General features: G+C 41.1%; 1 protein-coding gene and 1 long non-coding RNA gene across 9 annotated transcripts in view; one reads left to right on the top strand and one right to left on the bottom strand.

Annotated features, from left to right (window-relative positions):
* The window catches only part of stim1b (stromal interaction molecule 1b), a 192,689-nt gene that overhangs the window by 78,764 nt on the left and 93,348 nt on the right, over positions 1–20,577 (bottom strand). For all 8 annotated transcript variants that reach the window (XM_069892263.1, XM_069892265.1, XM_069892264.1 and 5 more), the window contains 2 exons: positions 20,152–20,266; positions 14,293–14,404 (listed from right to left, as the gene is read on the bottom strand). In XM_069892263.1, the coding sequence (XP_069748364.1) occupies positions 14,293–14,404; positions 20,152–20,266 (227 nt within the window). The remainder of the gene's footprint in view (positions 1–14,292; positions 14,405–20,151; positions 20,267–20,577) is intronic.
* LOC138739698 (uncharacterized) overlaps positions 6,331–20,577 on the top strand; it is a 51,106-nt gene continuing 36,859 nt past the window's right edge. The window contains exons 1-2 of the long non-coding RNA XR_011342365.1: positions 6,331–6,437; positions 16,295–16,381. This is a non-coding gene — a long non-coding RNA (uncharacterized lncRNA). The remainder of the gene's footprint in view (positions 6,438–16,294; positions 16,382–20,577) is intronic.

Here is a 20,577-nt window from a genome sequence, read left to right as displayed (position 1 = left end):
TTTCTATTTCCATTTCTTGCTGTAGTTCTGGACATCCTAGGATCCTAGGGATCCACTCTTTTATAAACTCTCTCATATTCTTGCCTTCTTCATCTTCCTTAAGGCCCACTATCTTTATGTTATTTCTTCTGTTATAATTTTCCATTATATCTATTTTCTGAGCTAACAGTTCTTGTGTCTATAACTTTTTTATTAGATTCCTCTAATTTCTTTTTTAAGTCCTCTACCTCCATTTCTACTGCTGCTTCTCGTTCTTGCACCTTTCCATTCTTTTTCCCATTTCTGTTAAGGTCATATCTATTTTATTCATTTTCTCTTCTGTATTGTTTATTCTTCTTCTTAAATCATTAAATTCCTGTGTTTGCCATTCTTTAAATGACTCCATGTATTCTTTAATAAGAGAAAGTATATCCTTTATCTTGCCTTTCCCTTCTTCTTCTATTTCACTGTACTCTTCCTCTTCTTCTTCCTCTGGGTTGGCCATCTGTTGTTTCTTTGTTGCCCTTTTCTTCTCTTCTTTCTTGTTTTCGTTGTCTTCTATGTTCTCCTCTTGCTGCAGGTGTTCTGCAGCTGTCATTGCCGGCTGTGGAGATCGACTCCCCAGCTGGTCCCCCCTCCCATCGGTGTGTTTTTTTGCATGCGTGGTTGCGCACTTTTACTCGGCTCAGCGAGCCATTTTTGTAGTCCACTATCTACCGACCTGAGGGAGCGGGTTTCTCTCTCCACCGCGGGCCTCTTCGAACAGGTAAGGCCTTCTCCTTCTTCTTCCGTTGTCTTCTCTTCCTCTCTTCTTACCGTTGATTTCGATTTTTATTTTTTCGTCGCCATCTTCTTTCCACCTTTATACTCACTTTTCTTTAATTTTTATTTCTGTGCCTTTGTGTTTTCCTTTGTTTTTTCCGACTTTTCTGGAGAGGGCTGGAGTTCACCGTCCGGCCACTACTCCATCACGTGACTCCCCCTATTCTAACTTATATTTATGTAAATATGGTCCATGTTTCTGGAGAAAGGCTATCTCGTCTTTACCATCGGACAGCGATCATCAAAGACCCACACCACCCTGCTTCCATCAGGAAAGAGGTATCGGTACCACTAGACTAGACTTGCACCACCAGGTTTTGTTTTTTTTTGTCAGATTTGAGATTTATTGTCAGAGTACATGCATGACATCACAAACAACACTGAGACCTCTTCTGTAGACAAGGCAGAATCAATCACCCATTGGTAGTGCAAAAAAAATTGTTCACAGCGTATACATGTAAACAAATAAGGAACCGTAAACAGATAATGAATGTAAACAAATTGCAATTCAGAGAGAATTTTTTTTAAAATCAATAAAATGCATAATTAAGAGTCCTTGACCGAGTCCATCGTTGAGGAGTCCAATGGTGGAAGGGTAGCAGGTGCTCCAAAGCTTGATGGTGTGAGACTTGTGGCACCTATAACTCTTTCCCAATGGCAGCAGTGAGAAAAGAGCATGCCCTGGGTGGTGTGGACTTTCAACGATTGCCACTGCTCTCTGATGGCAGCATTTCCTGTAGATGTTCTCAATAGTGGGGAGGGTCCTGTCTGTGGTGCCCTGAGCCGTGTCCACCACCTCCCGGACGGCTCCACACTCGGGCATTGGTGTCCCCATAGCAGACCACGATGCAGCCTGGCACCACACCATCCACCGCATTTTTATAGAAATTCTCCAGGGTTTCTGGTGTCAAACCAAACCTCCACCAACTCCTGATGATGTTGAGGTGCTGACATGCTTTCTTCATGATGCCATTAGTGTGTTGGGTCCAGGAAAGATCCTCCGAGATAGTGACTCAGCACTAAATAATGTCCACCATAGTCTTTAAATTGTCACATTGCTCGTGCACCACACTGTACCAGATGAGCAGATATTTCCTACCTTTGAAGGATTGCCTTCAGTCTTTTTTTTCTGTCAGTTTAATAACGTTTATTCTATTTTTTTTGGTAATTCTTTATTTATCGTACTATGAACCATATCAACCAATATATTTACAGATGCATCTCTTTAAATATTCACAGTGACATTATCTCTTTTCTCCCCCCCATCCCTCCCTTCCCCTTCCCACCCCCCTCCAAATACAGTAAATATTGGACATATAAAATACATCAATAAAACAATATCTTTTACAAAAGGAATACAAACAAAAGACGTACCATCTACTTATTCACATTAAATCTGATCGTGTTTACCTTCTTATCATTTTAGGTGGTGGTGGTCCTAGGCCTGCCCCCTCCGTTATGTTCCATATATGATTCCCAGGTTTTGTCAAACATTGTAACTTTGTCTTTTAAATTATATGTGATTTATTTTTTCCCAATGGGATACACTTAAACTTGGTTATATATTCCGATAATGTTTATCGTCATATAGTCCAACGTGCCCATATTATATCTTTATTTTCACTTCTTTTCTGCCTCTTCACCACCTCTATCCCTTATATCCATTACTGTTTTTTAAGTTTTCTTTTTTAATCTCAACATATGGCAATGCATTTAAGACATGAAATACCCCAACAATCCCCACAAGCTAACCCTTTAACCCCAAATGAACCTTCCCTCCTTGGATTCCCTCCTTGGATTCCCTCCTGTCCCTTGACGGCAACCACAACTCCCCTTTCCATTCGGTTTGCGAACTTACTCGCAAGCTTCAACCGATTTCACAGTGACCTTTATTCTCTCCCCCCACCAGCGAACACTATTTTCCTATACTTATAACAAAGCTCTCTCTCTTCTTCCTTCTTCCCCTTCTCTTATCCATCTTTAAATCTTTATATACACATTATCTTTACTTTATATTTTTACATATTTTTGTATATTTTCTTGCCGGACATCTTTCTTATCACGCCTCCTCCTCTCTTCTCCTGTCCTGCAAATGTTCAGCAAATCCTTGGGCTTTCTTTGGGTCCGAGAACAGTGTATTCTGTTCCCCAGAAATAAATACTTTGAGTACTGCTGGATGTCTTAATATAAAGTTATAACCTTTCTTCCATAAGATTGTTTTCACCATGATGAATTCCTTCCTCTTCTTTAAAAGTTCAAAGCTTATGTCCAGGTAAAAAAATATTTTTTGTCCCTTATATTCCAATGACTTATTGTCTTCTCTAACCTTCTTTTTTGCCTGCTCCAGTATGTTTTCTCTTGTCGTATATCTTAGAAATTTTACCACGATGGATCTCGGTTTTTGATGTGGTGGCAGGTTCGGTACTAGCGCTCTATGTGCCCTTTCGATTTCTATTTCTTCATGTGAATCTGTCGTTCCCAGCAACTTCGGGATCCATCCTTTTATAAATTCCTTCATATCTGACCCTTCTTTGCCTTCTTTCAGGCCACTATTTTTATGTTATTTCGCCTACTGTAGTTTTCCAATACGTCATTTTTTTGTGACAATAAATCTTGTGTCTCTAATTTTTTTTCACTCACTTCCAACTTCCCTCTTAAATCATTTATCTCCATTTCTACAGCAGCTTCTCGTTCCTCCACATTTTCTACTCTTTTCCCAATTTCAGTCATGACCAACTCTAACCTTTTCATTCTGTCTTCAGCTCTTTTCATTTTTCTTTTGATTGAACTAAATTCTAACGATGGCCATTCTTTTAATGACCTCATTTGTTCTTCAAAAAAGGCTTTATCTAAACTTTGTCCTTCTATTTTACCTTCTTTCCTTTGAAGATCTTGGTCTTCTTCCTCCTCTTCTTCTGTGTCTGTATCTATGTCTGTGTCGTCTTCTTCTCTTCTATGTATCTTTGTATCTTCATCCTTCTCTGGTGAGCTGCTTCTGTATCCTTGCTGGGCCTCCAGCTGCTGTGTCTCCTGTTGTTGCACCTCCCGCTGCAGGTCGACCTGCTGCTGGGCCACCCGCTGCTGGGCCTCCCGCTGCAGGTCGACCCGCTGCTGGGCCTCCCGCTGCAGGTCGACCCGCTGCTGGGCCTCCCGCTGCAGGTCGACCCGCTGCTGGGCCTCCCGCTGCAGGTCGACCCGCTGCTGGGCCTCCGTCAGTCGCCCCGTTGCCACTCAACCTCTTCCAGCCCTTCATTCTCTTTCTCACCACACTTCTTTTCTTTCTTGTTTACTTCCCCCAGCCAAATGCCCCAATACTGGGCAACTCTCAGCTGGCCACTCCTCAGCTGAGTCCCCCTCCCTTCAGCGTTAACCTTTTCTTTGACTTGCGCACTGAGCACGCACAACTCTTCGCGCCTGCACAGTTGCGCACCTCTTCTTGGCTCGGAGAGCCATTTTTGGAGTCCGCCGGTCGGGAGGACACCGCTCCTCTGGGGACTCACCAACACCGGAGATCGGCCGCTCCTCTCCACGGTGGCTCTCTGCTCCGAAGTGTAGGTAAGGCCTTCTTTCTTCTCCAATGATTTCCCTTCTTCCCTTTTCTCTATTAATCTTACATTCTCTCTTTTGGGGGCCATCTTCTGTCTCTTCCCTGTAACTTTCTCTTTCTCTTCCTGTATTTTATATTTATTGAGCTCTGCTTTTTCACACTTTTCTCTGGAGAGGGCTGTTTCCACCCAACCAGCCACTACTCCATCCCGTGACTCCTCTTGCACGTTCAGGAACAGCTGCTCCCCCTCACCCATCAGACTCCTCAACCACAAACTCAATCAGGGACTCATTTAAGAACTCTTTCTTGTGCACTTTAGTGATTTTTTAAATTCTCTCTATATTGCAGTTTGTTTACATTCATTATCTGTTTACAGGTCTTTATTTGTTTACATGTTTACGCTGTGTACAGTTTTTTTTTACACTACCAGTAAGTGGTGATTCTGCCTGGCCGGCAGGAAAAAGAATCTCAGGGCTGGATGTGATGTCGTGTACGAATGACTCTGACAATAAATTTGAAATCTGATATGTCCAAATCAGATATATGACTATTAATGATGACAAAAGTTATGGGGAGAAGGAAGGAGAATGGGGTTGAGAGGAAGAAAACATTTGAATGGTGGAGCAGACGTGATGGGCCAAATGGCCAAATTCTGCTCCTGCAATTAGTGGTGTAGGCATAGAGTCAGCGGTCACCCCAGGGAGTAAGAATAGCCAGGTTTCCTTCCCTCAGGAGACTTGAGATCCAGTTGTGCATTAACATTTCACTGAGACTACATTTAAATCCGTCATTGCCTGGCTGGTATTCCCTCTTGAACATCAATATCGAGTTTATTGTCATACACATTGTACAACGTGCATCTGCATCGAAATTCTTACTTACCAAAGCCAAATAAATACTTCATGGAAAAACTACAATAGTATACATCATTTGAATTCAAAAGATGCAATCAATTCAAAAGATATACAAAATCAATATTCATAGTTATCCTTTTGGAAGAAAAAAAAAACGGACTTTCCAATGCTGTGACACCCTGTGTCATTTCAATCAGGGCTCTCTGAAAAGATAGAGAAAACTTTCCCTTTCAATCAAGGTTAGACTCAAAACCATACCCGAGAAGATAATTTAATCTGTCCAGTGTCTGCCAGAACCTTATAAATGCCTTCTAATCAGGTTGCAGCTCACAGAATGAGTTCTGTGTATGTCAACACCTCCAAACTTCAGCAACAATGACAAAATCCTGCACTGCAAACTGCCTTGTTCCTTTCAGCCAAGGACCAGTGATGAGTGAGATTCAAAACTGTAGTAAAAGCTTTGGAATCGGGTGAACTGGATTGCGAAAACACTGAGAACCAGCAGAGAACTGTGTTGGTGACTGTACGGCTGAAAACACCATCATCAGGGATTGATTGGACACTCACCAGCATCTCAGAAGGCAGACAATGCCATGTTGTACAAATAGCCTGCTTAACATTACGCTCAATAAATCACATTGCGTCACCAGATGCAATGATTACAACCTTTTTCAAGGCACACTGTGATTCAAATGAAAGCAGTGGGGAAACAAGAACCAAACAGTTTTCTTGGATATGCTGCATTGATCAGAGTTGAATCATTTCAGGTTGGCAATATTCATCCGAACCACTGACAAATTCTTGTTTTCTCTCAGCAGTCGTTAGATAAGGTGACTTCCCAAGAGATTTTGTTATCCCTTTCTACAGCAATGGAGTAGGGCAAGACAGGACCGTGTGGGGGAAACAGAAGTTTGAGATAGTGGTTGCAGGCAGAGCACAGGAGTGAGTTTCACCAATGTAGAAAAGGCCACATCACAAGCTTCAAACGCTGGAGATTGCAATCATCTGATTCTTGTGATACCAGTGAACATATGCCACACCTGTGGGCAATACACCAAAAGTGCTGGAAAAACTCACCATGTCTTGCTGCAATCACAGGAAGTAGAAGTTAATCAACGTTTCAGGCCTGACCCCTTCGTCAAGGTACAAGCAAAAAGCAAGCAGGCACCTGAATAAAAAGCTGGTGTGGAGGAGAGGAGAGAAAAAGGGGCAAGGGGAAGACTGAAAGCCAACAGGTAAGAGGTCAGAGGTGTATACAGGTGGGAGGGTGAAGAGAAAAAATGCTGAGAAGTGACAGATAAGGAGGTAGCTTTCTGAACAGCGAGAGAATTAAAAGGGGTGGGGAGCTGGAGGAAAGGAGAGAGATAGAGAAAGGGAGAGACTCAGGGGAGAGATTTAACAGAAACTGGAGAAATCTATTTTAACACCATTAGGTCGGAGATTGCCCAGACGGAATATTAAGTGCAGGTAGCCTCAGTTTGGAAATGCATGAGGCCATGGATAGACATGTTGATATGGGAATGTGCATGGAATTAAAATGGTTGGCCAATGGGAGAGCCCCATTTCTTCAGCGAACAACAAAACACTTTCGTAGCCTGCATCCTGTCTCTCTGATGTCGAAGTCACAACGGGAGCACCGGATGACTCCTGCAGATTCGAGTAAAGTGTTGCTTCACTTGGAAGGATCGTTTGGAGCCCCAAATGTTAGTGAGGGAGAAGGTGTGGGCGATTCGTGGGAAGGGATGTGGTCGAGAGAGTACTGGAGGGAGCTGTCCCTGTGGAAAGCAGAGAGGGGAGGGGAAGGTGTGTCTTGTAGTGGGATCACATTGTAGGTGGCAAAAATTGCAGAGGATATCCTGCTGCCTCCAGGACTCCCTCATCCACATCCCGACCCGTCTCCGTTCCTCCAGCTTCCCTTTACTTCCTATGGACGCTGCATAACCTGCTGAGTTTCTCCAGCACTTTTAGTACAACAGTACCTGCAGACTTTCCTTTTTAACAACATTAACTATGTGTCTTGGTGAGGGGGCAGGGATCAAAGCAGACTTGGGGAATGGAAGAAATAAGTGTAAAGATTTTCTCAACTATGGCAGAGGGAGAGTCATGCTTCAGAAAGATAGTTTAGGAGCTAGGTGGCTGTAAACATTCAGCGAATTTGTCACATGGATTGATGAACAAAGAGAACACAATAAATAGCAAGATCGAACACTGGATGAGATTGAGAGAGGAACAGGGAAGAAAGAAGAGGGCAAAGATCACTGAGAAACATTGTGAAATTCAGCTGGTCAGCTCAATCAAATGGCCGTGCTAAATAAAAGGCATCAGGAATGAGACACTGAGACTCGAGGATGCAGACAACATTGGAGGGGAGAGAGCATTCGGCAGTTCTCACAGAGGAAACATTGTTGATTTATGCTATAAATCAAAAATAATTTGTCAATTTATACCTTACACAAATACACAGTAGAATTTGAGGGCAGGCAGAGGGACAATGTTGAGAGGAAAAGCTTCATCACTTCCTCTTCCAAGAATGACTTGTCAATCCCCAGCACATTCAAGGATGAAGGAGGTAAATGCGATGCTGCCATTCATTTCAAGAGGAATAGAATGTAGGAGCAAGGATGTGATGTTGAGGCTTTATAAAGCCCTGGTGGGACCTCACATGGATTGTGAACAATTTTGGGTTCCTCGTTTAAGAAAGGATGTGCTGATGTTGGAGAAGGTTCAAAGGAGGTTCACGAGGGTGATTCCAGGAATGAAAGGGTTATCAGATGAGGAGTGTTTGACAGCTCGTGGCCCGTACTCTTGGAATTTAGGAGAATGGGTTGGGGGGGTGGGGGGTGGGGGGAGTTCCTCATTGACACATTTTGAATGTTGAAAGGCACGGACAGAGTAGATGTAGAAAAGTTGTTTTCCACAGTGGGAGAGTCTAGGACAAGAGGGCACAACTTCAGGGTTGAAGGGTGTCCACTGAGAACATGAATTAATCAGAATTTTTTCAACCAGAGGGGGGTGAATCTGTGGAATTTGTTGCCAGAGGTGGTGGTCCTTGGGTATTTTTAAGGCAGGTTCTTGATTAGCCAGGGCATCAAAGGTTATGGGGAGAAGGTCAGGCAGTGGGGCTGAGTGGAAAATGGATCATGACTAAATAGCAGGGCAGACTCGAAGGGCTGAATGGCTTACTTCTGCTCCTATGTCTTATGATAGCAAAGGCCAGGCAGTATGCAGAAGGGCTGCTGGATTTCTATAACAGCGACTCAAGATCAAAAAAATTTCACCAGCTTAAAGACCTCGACATGATCTGTGGTCATGGAAGGCACTGTGTTAATAACTAGATCTTGCTTTCCTTTTAATTTCTTGACAGAAATTCACTCACAAAGTTTCTTTGGTCCCAAAGCAGGACCTGAAGCTCTTCAGATATAACAAATTGTTTTGAAGTGTTCCAACTGTGGAAACAAACACAGCAGCTGGTCATTCCTTCCCACAGTCTGTCAAATCTTCTTTTAATTTTGGTGTCATTCACTGAAATGCTAAAAGCAAACCTTCATTATTGTGGAGGGACAGTTCTGAGAAGCCAGCGAGTTGTTCTATTTTTTCAGGTGAGATCCAGCAATTTGTTAAAGTCAAAACCAGGGCAATAGGAATATAAATTTGTTTTCTCTCAACAAGCTATTCAAATGATCACGTTAGACATCTGACCACAACAGTTCCTGGACAATAATCCATATTTATTACCCATAAAGCTGTGCAGCCAACCTTCAGAGCCACCATCAGGATGGCTCCGCACCCTCAATATTGCTGGATCGGCTCTCCAGCTACTGACCTCCCAGTGTGGACACCCCCCCCACCCCACCCAGTACTGCCCTTCCCTGTATGACTCCTTTCTACCTGCAGCACTATCTGTACCATTTGAGGCAGTAGCTAAGGATTAAATTCAGCTGCAGACATTTCTTCAAATCTTGGTCATAGTCTTGTGTTTAGATTCAGATTATATACTGTACATGATTATACAGCTCTCAGATTCATTTTCCTGTGGGCAAGGCAGAATTATCACTTATTGGCAGTGGGAAAAAAAACTCTACACAATGTACATGTGTAAACAAAGAAATGTAAACAAACTGACTGTGCAATACAGCGAGAATTTAAAAAATCAATTAAGTGCAAAACTATGAGTCCTTAAGTGATCCCTGATTGAGTTTGTTGTTGAGGATTCTGATGGAGGAGGGGGAGCAGCTTTTCCTGAACCTGGTGGTGGGGAGGAGTCACATAATGGAGTAGTGGACGGTCAGGGAATTCCAGCCCTCTCCGGAAAAGTTGGAAAAAAACGCATAAAACACAAAGGTACAAGAGTAAAAATTAAAACAAAGTAAAAATAAATGGCAGCGAAGAGAGAAAAGTCGAAAACAACGGGAAGAAGAGAAGATGAAAGAACGTCGGAAGAAGAAGGTGAAGGCCTTACCTGTCCGAGGAGGCCCGCCGCGGAGAGAGAAGCCCGCTCCCTCAGGTCAGTGGAGGTCCCGGGCTCGGGACTACAAAAATGGCTCACGGAGCCGAGTAAAAGTGCGCAACCGCGCATGAAAAAAAACACACTGACGGGAGGGGGGAACAGCTGCGGAGTCGATCTCCACAGCTGAGAGAGACACCTGCAGCACAGCAGCAGGTGCAGAACACAGACAATAACAACAACAAGAAAGAAGAGGGTAAAAAGAAAACAAGGAAACAACAGATGGTCAATCCAGAGGGAGAAGAAGAAGAACAGAAAGAAGTGAAGAAGAAGAGAAAGGCAAGACAATGGATGTAACTTTTTTTAAAGAATATATGGAATCAGTGAAAGAATGCCAATTACAAGAATTTAATGAGATAAAAAGAAGAATTAAGAGTGCAGAAGAAAAAATGAATAAAATAGAAATGGTCATATCAGAGATAGGAAAAAGAGTGGATAATGTGGAAGAACGAGAAATAATCGTAGAAATGGAAGTAGAGGATTTAAAAGAGAAATTAGAAGAATCTAATAAAAAAGTTAAAGAGGCACATGAGCTGTTAGCTCAGAAGATAGATATAATGGAAAACTATTATAGAAGAAATAATATAAAGATAGTGGGCCTTAAGTAAGATGAAGAAGGCAAGAATATGAGAGAATTTATAAAAGATTGGATCCCCAGGGTCCTAGGAAGACCAGAATTACAGGAAGAAATGGAAATAGAGAGGGCACATAGAACATTAGCCCCGAAACCACAACCGCAGCAAAAACCAAGATCCATTTAGGTAAAATTTTTAAGATATACAATAAGAGAAAATATATTGGAGAAAGCAATGAAGAAAGTAAGAGAAGACAAAAGCCACTGGAATACAAAGGTCAAAAAAAATTTTTCTATCCAGACACAAGTTTTGAACTCCTGAAGAAGAGGAAGGAGTTCAATACAGCAAAAACGATCTTATGGAAAAAATGATATAAATTTATGTTAAAGTACCCAGCAGTACTTAAAATAGTTAGACCAGGGCAACAAAACAGACTATTCTCGGATCCAGAGGAAGCACGAAAATTTGCAGAACAACTACAAAACAAGCAGAGAGATGAAGACATGTAACGAGAGTAAAAATGACCACGAACTATATGTATATATATATATATGTGTATACATGAGTGTATCCGTATTTAGAGGAAAATATATAGAGTATAGATAAGAATTAATAAGGGAATGAAAGGGAATAGAGGGAATAAGGAGGGAATTAAAAGAGTGACCTTTGATATATATGAAAACTGAAATCTTTTCCGGGGGGGCTGGGTGGGGAGGAGTTACGGTCACTGCAAAATCAGTTGACGCTTGCGAGTGAATTCGCAAATCCAAATGGAGAGGGGAGATGTGGTTGTCCGACAAGGGATAAAGGGCAACTCAGGAGGGGGAGGGGAGAATGGGGTTAAAGAAGTTTTAAATAGGAGAATAAGGAAAATGTTTGATGTTTTAGAAATGTCTTATAAAGTGTTCAAAACAAGAAAGCAGAAATGGATAAGGAGGAAAGGTGATGATGGAGAAACGGAAAGGGAAGATAAACAAAGTATGAAATGGCTACGCTGAACTATATGACTTTAAATATTAATGGATTACATAACCAAATCAAAAGGAAGAAACTGCTAAATTTACTGAAAAAAGAAAAAATTGATACAGCATTTGTGCAAGAAACACATTTAACTGAATTGGAGCACAAGAAATTAAAGAGAGATTGTGTAGGACATGTAACAGCAGCGTCGTATAATTCAAAAGCAAGAGGAGTAGCTATATTAATTAGTAAAAATGTACCAATTAAAATAGAAGAGGAAATAATAGATCCAGCAGGGAGATATGTAATGATAAAATGTAAGATATATTCGGAGTTTTGGAATCTACTCAATGTATATTCACCTAACAAAGAAGATCAAAAGTTTATGCAAGATATTTTTTTGAAGATAGCAGATACACAAGGGAATATATTAGTAGGAGGGGATTTCAACCTTAATTTGGATTCAAATATGGATAAAACTGGGAAAAAAATTAACAGAAAGAACAAAGTAACCAAATTTATAATTAAATCGATGCAAGAAATGCAACTTTTGGATATATGGAGGAAACAACACCCAAAGGAAAAGGAATATTCATATTACTCGGGTAGACATAAAACATACTCAAGAATAGACCTATTTTTGTTATCAGCTCGTATGCAAGAAAGAGTAAGAAAAACAGAATATAAAGCTAGAATATTATCGGACCATTCATCCTTGATATTGACAAGGTTAGAGGACATCCCTCCAAGAATGTATAGATGGAGATTAAACTCCATGCTACTTAAAAGGCAGGATTTTAGAGAATTCATTGAAAGACAAATTAAAATGTATTTTGAAATAAATACGGAATCAGTGAAAGATAAGTTTATACTATGGGATGCAATGAAAGCGTTCATTAGAGGGCAAATAATAAATTATGTAACCAAGATGAAATGGACTATAATCAGGAAACAGAGCAGTTGGAAAGGGAAATAGTAAATATAGAAAAAGAATTAGCAATGAAGGAAGATACAACTAAAAGAAGAGAATTGGCAGATAAAAAAATAAAATATGAAACACTACAAACATATAAGGTGGAGAAGAACATAATGAAGACAAAACAGAAATATTATGAACTAGGGGAAAAAACGCACAAAATTCTAACATGGCAGCTTAAGACAGAACAAGCTAAGAAAATGGTATTGGAATCAAGGAAAAAAGACAAGCAAATCACATATAATCCAATGGAGATCAAGGAAAACTTTAGAGAATTCTATGAACAATTATACCAAACTGAAAACAAAGGGAAAGAAGGGAAAATAGATGAATTTTTAACTAAAATTGAACTACCAAAATTACAAATAGAGGAACAAAATAAATTAACAGAACCATTTGAAATAGTAGAAATACAAGAGATAATAAAAAAATTACCAAATAATAAAACACCAGGAGAGGATGGATTCCTAATAGAATTCTATAAAACATTTAAAGATTTATTAATTCCTCCCCTCCTGGAAGTAATCAACCAGATTGATAAAACACAAAGCTTACCAGATTCATGTAAAACAGCAATAATTACAGTAATACTAAAGCAAGGGAAAGATCCACTCGCACCAGCGTCATATAGACCAATATCATTACTTAACACAGATTATAAGATAATAGCTAAACTATTAGCAAACAGATTAGCAGAGTATGTACCTAAAATGGTAAATCTAACTGGATTTATTAAAGAAAGACGCACAACAGACAATATTTGTAAATTTATTAACTTAATTCATGCAGTAGAAGGGAGTAAAGCGCCAACAGTAGCAGTTGCTTTAGACGCAGAGAAGGCCTTTGACAGAGTAGAATGGAATTATTTATTCAAAGTATTGCAAAAATTCAGTTTACCAGATAAGTATATTAATTGGATTAAAGCATTATATAAGGGGCCATTGGCGAAAGTGACAGTAAATGGATATATATATGTCAAAGCAATTTAACTTAAGCAGGTCAACACGGCAGGGATGCCCACTATCACCCTTATTGTTCGCGTTAGCTATAGAACCACTAGCAGAATTGATAAGAACAGAAAATAATATAAAAGGGATAAAAATAAAAGACAAGGAATATAAAATCAGTTTATTTGCAGATGATGTTATAGTATACTTAACAGAACCAGAACTATCAATAAAAGAATTATATAAGAAATTGAAGGAATATGGAGAAGTGTCGGGTTACAAGATTAACGTAAATAAAAGTGAAGCAATGCCAATGAATAATGCGGATTTCTCAAAATTTAAGAAGGAATCACCATTCAGATGGCAAATGCAAGCAATAAGATACCTAGGTATACAAATAAATAAAAATCTCGGCCATCTATATAAACTCAATTATTATCCACTAATGAAAAAATTACAGGACGATTTAGAGCATTGGAAAGATTTACCATTAACACTAATAGGAAGGCACTGTATATATTTGAAAAGGAAAATGTATGTATCATGGTCAATGTGGTTTATGGTGTGAAAAATAAAAAAATTTAAAAAAAAACACATGCCCCTTTCACCCTGGGGGACAGATTCTGACTGTCCACTTCATCAGCCCCCCCCCACCTTAAACACATGCCCCTTTCACCCTGGGGGACAGATTCGGACTGTCCACTCCATCAGCCCCCCCACCTTAAACACATGCCCCTTTCACCCTGGGGGACAGATTTGGACTGTCCACTCCATCAGCCCTCCCCCCCACCTTAAACACATGCCCCTTTCACCCTGGGGGACAGATTCGGACTGTCCACTCCATCAGCCCCCCCCACCTTAAACACATGCCCCTTTCACCCTGGGGGACAGATTCGGACTGTCCACTCCATCAGCCCCCCCCCCACCTTAAACACATGCCCCTTTCACCCTGGGGGACAGATTCGGACTGTCCACTCCATCAATGCCTTTCCTGATTTTATGCACCTCTCTCAGGTTCCCCTCAGCCCAGGTTTGCCAATGTCACCTTCACTTGTGGTCCTTGTCAACTGGGGCTGGACCTGATGTCACGGTGAAGTGGGGCGGGGTGGGGGTGAAATTGATACGCACCTTGGCATATCATGTCCATTGATGTGTAACTTTCGAAAATGTTCTTCATACTGTGGCAACTCTACATAGTTGATGAGCCACTCAATCACCTCCTCTCCTGTCCAGTTGAACACTGTGGGAAAAGGAGACCTGGTTAGTTACTTGGAGAGAAACACAAAAGTCTGCAGACATTGTGATGGCAGTAAAAATACAAATGCTGAAGAAACTCAGCAGGGCTCCCAGAATCCATAGGAGGTAAGGAAATCAGTATAGAAGTGACATTTTGGGCCCAAGCCGTTGTTTGTCTACTCAGGCTTGTTTCAGATCACAGAGGCCAATTCCACTGAGCAGTCAGTACAGATTGCCCGGCACCACAAGGACAGTCACCATTCACACAGTTCTTGGGGCAAAGGAAATTCCACTCCAGATCCCAAATCAAGATGATGACGAGGGAGACGGTAGGACCACTCAAGGACAAATGAGGGGATTTGTGCTTGGAGTCAGAGGAAGTGGATGAGGTACTAAATGAATATTCAATACTCACCAAGGGGAGAAATGTGGAGGATAGAGAGGGTAGTGTGAGGAATGCAAGTGTGTTTGGGAGTTTTGAGATCATAGAAAAGGTGGTGCTGGGTCTTTTGGTAGTATTAGGTTGGATAAGTACCCTGGACTGATAAAATATAGACAGTTAGCCATTACAGCGTGTTAGGTCTGCTTTGTTCATGAATGAGTGAGACAAACACCAGACTGAGTCGAAATCAGGGTTCTTTGTTCTTTATTACCGGATTGTAACACTTGCGACTAACAAAGTTAGTCGGAGAATGCATTCTGCCGTTATCAGCAAAATGGTGATTTTTTATACCCTTGGATACATGCTTAGAACATCATCATATCATTACTTGTCCAATGACTAAAATTGTTGCTATCCTTTCCCTGCTAGCTTCCTGCCTCTCAATCCATCAATGTCTCTCTTATCTTGTAAGTACAAGGATGCATTTACATCTTGTTACAGCCCTGTACATTCCCATCTCATGATGTTTTACCTAACAGGAGTACAAGGACACCTCCCCTTCTTGTTACTGCCCTGTACAGGGTAACTCCCTACACATTCCCATCTCATGATGTTTTACCTTACAAGCGCCAACAAGAGAAAATGCAGATGGTGTAAATTTGGAGGTACCTGGGCAGCACGATTAGTACAAGACTATTACAGTGTAGGTGGCCCAAGTTCGAATCCGGGGCTGTCTGGAAGGAGTTTGTACTTTCTCGCCATGTCTGCCTGGTTTCCTCCCACCCTTCAAAACGTACTGGGGTTGTAGGTTAATTTGGATATCGGGTGGCAGAGGCCTGTGGTCCGGAAGGGCTTGTTACCATGCTGTATGTCTAAATTTTTTTATATTTTACATTTGAAAATTTTAATATCCCAGGCTACTGAAAAAGGTACAGAGGAGGTTTACCAGGACATTGCCTGGATTAGAAGTTAGAAACTACTCTATAAGGAGAAGTTGGACAAACTTGGGTTGCTTTCTCTGGAGCGTTGGAGGCCGAAAGAAGACCCAGTATCTGCCTGGAACAGGCTGCTAGGGATAAATAATGGAAGAAGATATGATGTAGCGTTTAAGAGGCTGTTAGACAGGGGTCTAGGACATTTTGGCGCCCACATTGTGGCGCCCACAATTTGGCACCAGACATTTTGGCAGCCACAGTTGGGCACTGGACATTTTGGCTGCCGCTCCACTCACCATCTGCTGGCTGACTCTGTCCCACTGTACTGCCTGAACCTCTGACGTGGCAAAAACTCCCTCTCCTCAGGAACTCACTTCCCCGGCAAAGAAGGGCTTTTTGTAGCTTATATTGAGATATTTAAATTATTAAAAACAGTCAGGGAACAATCAAAAACAGGGGCCTTGGGTAAATTATAATGATATATTTATTATGTTCGATTACATATAATGGAGTATATTATACAAATAATCATCCAATGAACAATAAATCCCAAAATATTGTTTTTGTCTCCCAAAAGATGCAGACTGACCAAAGGGAGTTTCTGCAAAGGGTCCAGGCAGTGCTGCAACACCAGGCAGTGCGGCAGGACTTCGGCCAGCAGACAGTGAGTGGGGTGGGGAGCCGGAATGTCCAGTGCCAAACTGTGTGCGCCAAAATGTCTGAAGGGCTACAAAAGTCATTTTTTTGCCAAAATGTCCAGTGACAAAATGACTGTCACCAAAATGTGAACGCCAAAATATCTGGCAGGTGCAAAAATGTCCGATTCCATGATGGACCCATTAATATGGAGGGATAGGGATCACACAGGCAGAAGAGAATTAGTTTGGCACAGACATTTGGGCAAAAGGGCCTGTCCTGTGCTGCTCTGTGCTTTCCGTTCCAGGTCTGTTGTATTTAGAGGTCAAGGAGAAACCTACTCTGTGCTCAAGCACCAGTGGGACAACAACCAGAAAATCATTAACTAGCTAGGCTGAAAAAGTGGCCTGCAGTCCATGAACTCCTGAAGCCAAATACTGGGAGAGGGATAAAATTTACTTATTGCAGACTTGTAAAAGGAGCTTACCCCCACATTAAGGCAAGAAAATGTGGAGTTGAAGCGCACTGTAAATGTTCATGGGGTTCTTTTTGACACCAAGAATAAGTCCAATGTCTTTCCACATGGGATAAGTGAATATCTCAGAGCCTTTGACTCACTCTAAGGCAGCAGTGAGAAGAGGTTGTGACCGGGATGACGATGCCCTTTGTGACGTTGCTTTCTCCTCGAGGCAGTGCCTCCCACAGATTTTTGCAATGGACGGGAGTCAGTACCTGTGATGGACCTGGAGAGATTTGTTACCTTCTGGAGCCTTCTGTGTTCCTGCACACTTGATTTTGAGTTCCATGGAACTTCAAATTCCTGGTGTCAACATCTCTAAGGATCTGCATTGGGGCCATCATATCAATGCAATCATGAAAAAGGCTTGCCAGCGGCTAGATTTCATTAGGAGTTTGTGATTCAGTATGTTACCAAAGACTTGCAAATTTCTACAGTATTGTGGAGTGCATTCTGACTGGCTGCATCACTGTCTGGATGGAAGCGCCAATGCACAGGACAGAAAGAGGCGACAGAGTTGTAAACTGCCAATCCCATCACGGCATTCATGAAGGATACTTCATGAAGGATATCTTTAAGAGGCAGTGTCTCCAGAAAACAGCCTCCATCATCAAGGACCCTCACCACCCAGGCCATATGAGTTACAGGAGCCTGAAGACACACACCCAACAGTACAAAAACAGCTTCTTCCTCTCCGCCATCAGATTTCTGAACAGAACCAGTGATTATAATGTCTTTATTTTCATGTAAATTATGAATAAAAAAATAGATCTGGTCCTCAGGTTGAGATTAAAAAATGGAAAAAGGGCAATTTTGAGAAAATGAGAAAGGATCTAGAAAGAGAGGATAGGGATCACTTATTTTCTGGCAAGGATGTGTTCAGTCAGTGGAAGGTGAAATTTTGAGAGTGCAGAGCTTTAATGTTTGTATCAGCATTAAAAGCAAACAGGCACAGGGAACCTTGGTTTTCAAGGGAGGCTGGGGATCTGATTTGGAAGAAGAGAGAGGCAGGTATAGACAACAAGCAGCAAAGGAGGTACGTGAGGAATATAAAAATGCAACAAAAAACAGGTATATTCAGAGCAAAAGAACAGTAAGTGACAAAATTGATCTCTTTGAAGATCACAGTGGTCAGCTCTGTATGGAACCAGAAGAGATGGGGAGATCGTAAAATGGAGTTTTGCATCAGCATTTACTCAGGAAACTGGAACAGTCTAGGGAAGGAAGGAAAACAAGCAGTGAGGTCAGGAAACCTACACAGATTAAAGTGTTTGCAGTCTTAAAGCAAATAAGGGTGGATAAATCCCCCAGAACCAGACAAATTATTTCCTCAGACCTTGAGGGAGGCTAATGCAGAAATTATAGGGGCTCTGGCAGAAATATCTTAAATGTCATTAGCCATGAGTGAGGTGCCGGAGGATTAGAGGGTAACTCATGCTGTTCCAAAAGTAACTGAAAATTAAAGGCTAGTGAGCCTGACATCAGTAGTAGGTAAATTATTGGAAGGTGTCCTAAGAGATTGGGTATACAAGAATTTGAATAGTCAGGGACCGATTAGGAATAGTCAACATGGCTTTGTGCACAGTAGGGCGTGTTTAACCAATCTCATAGTTTTTCGAGAAGGTGACTGGAAAAGTTGATGAAGGAAAGCCTGTGGATGTTAACATGGATTTTAGTTAGACCTCAGACAAGGTCCCCTGAGAGGCTAGTCTGGAAGATTCAGATGCTCGGTATTCATGGTGAGGTCATAAACTGGATTTGACGTTGGCTATATGGAGGTGCCAGAGAGTGGATGATTGCCTCTCTAATTGGAGGCCTGTGACTAGTGGTGTGCCTCAGGGATCAGTAGTCTTGGATAAGAAGCCACAATTTCATGATTAAAGAGCGTAAATTTAAAGCAGAAATGCAGAGAATTTTCTTTAGCCAGAGAGTCGGGAGTCTGTGGAACATGTTGGCACAGGTGGCAGTGGAAACCTTGTCGTTGGGTGTATTTAAGACAGAAATTAAAAGGTATTTGATTAGTCAGGGTATCAAGGGTTAAAGGGAAAGGTCGGGGAGTGGGTGTGAGTGATAAGGATTAGCTCATGATTAGAATAGCAGAGCAGACCTGACAGGCCAATCGGCCTAGTTCTTCTCTTGTATCTTGTGATCCTGGCTGGGACCATTGTGGTTTGTCGTCACATGATATTTTGTAATAACATACATCTCAGAAATAAACTTATTTGCTTCTTCCCAGTGAGCAATAATTCCATAGCAGATTGTCTAGGTAATTTTAAACTATGACCTAATTTTCCCAATAAAAATGTTTTTAATGAAAAAAAATTACTAGGAACTTGAAATTTCTCTTTCATTCGATTAAAAGATACAAACTTCCTGCTTCAAAACAATCTTCAACTTTTTTTAATCCCCAACTGATTCAATAGCTTTAAAAACTGATTATTTATAGTAAAAGGAAAAAGTTTATTTTGATATGGGGCATTTTCGCTGAAATCATTTCTTTTCCACCCATCTCATAATCAATTTTATTCCATATTTCAATTAAATGTTTCAAAATTGGTGAATCCTTACCAATTAACATTAAGTTGATTGCTTTAGGAATAAGACTATGTATCAAATTAAATTTTTATGTTTAGCTTTGGCCATTGCTAAAAAATGTTTGGCTATTACTTGGAAATCTGATTTAGTTTTAGGAATCCAAAGTTAGCAAACTGAGATGAAACCCTGTATTCCTTTAGAAACAATTACATATAATTTGAGAGATAAATATCATTTTTTTTGTAAAAGTATGGAGCCCATATTTAAACATTCTTTGTTAGAAAGGGGGGAGAGAGAAGCCAAGTAATTATCAACCAGTTCGCCTGACATCAGTGGTGGGGAAAATGCTGGAGCCACTTCTTAAAGATGTCATTGCTGTGGATTTAGAGAGGATTGACTGGATTTGTCCAAGTTCAGCATGGATTGACCAATCTTTCAGAACATTTTGAAGATCTAACCAGTTGATGTGGGGTATTTTGACCTTCAAACAACTTTTGATAAGGTTCCATACTAGAGAATTCTGTGCAAAATTAGAGAATGTGATAATAGGAGGTAATGTATCGACTTGGTAGAAAACTGATTGGCAGGCAAGAAGCAGAGAGAGGTAGCTTAAGGATCAAATTCTCCTTATTCTAGGAAATCCATAGTGAAGCAATGTTGTGAGAATTCAGGAAACAATAAGAATATACAGTCCCACCATAGAAAACAAAGGGAAGAGCTCCCCTGGCTAGTGTGCCAACATTTACCTTCAGAACTTTTCCATGACTTCCAGAGGTCCTCCACACTGATCAACTTATCTCCCCCATGGAACGTGCTGTGCTTTGCTGCTGCATCTTGGTAGTTCAGGTCTTCCCGCAAAAACTACAGGGGAAGAAAGCTTTATGTCACTTGTACAAACACCATGACACAGCATCCACACACTTCCTCACTTGCAGGACTGTCCCTGATGGATAACCTCTAACCTCCCTCCTTTCCCCAGATTATGGATTATATGTCTGGTGAGCAGTGCCTACCACATCATCAACTTTCTCTGAAATCAGTTGGGGCAATATTAAGACAATGTGGATCTAAAGTTTCTCTCCTCATTCTCCCCACATCTGACATAATATCTGAGCACTGGTCAGTACAGCAAGATTCGATATTTTTTTGTTGGCATGTAATTTAATATAGAC

This window comes from Narcine bancroftii, chromosome 7 (assembly GCF_036971445.1).
Source record: "Narcine bancroftii isolate sNarBan1 chromosome 7, sNarBan1.hap1, whole genome shotgun sequence".
In the NCBI taxonomy this organism is placed as follows: Eukaryota; Metazoa; Chordata; class Chondrichthyes; order Torpediniformes; family Narcinidae; genus Narcine; species Narcine bancroftii.
Note: the sequence above shows the minus strand (reverse complement) of the source record. Positions and strands in the feature narration are given on the sequence as shown.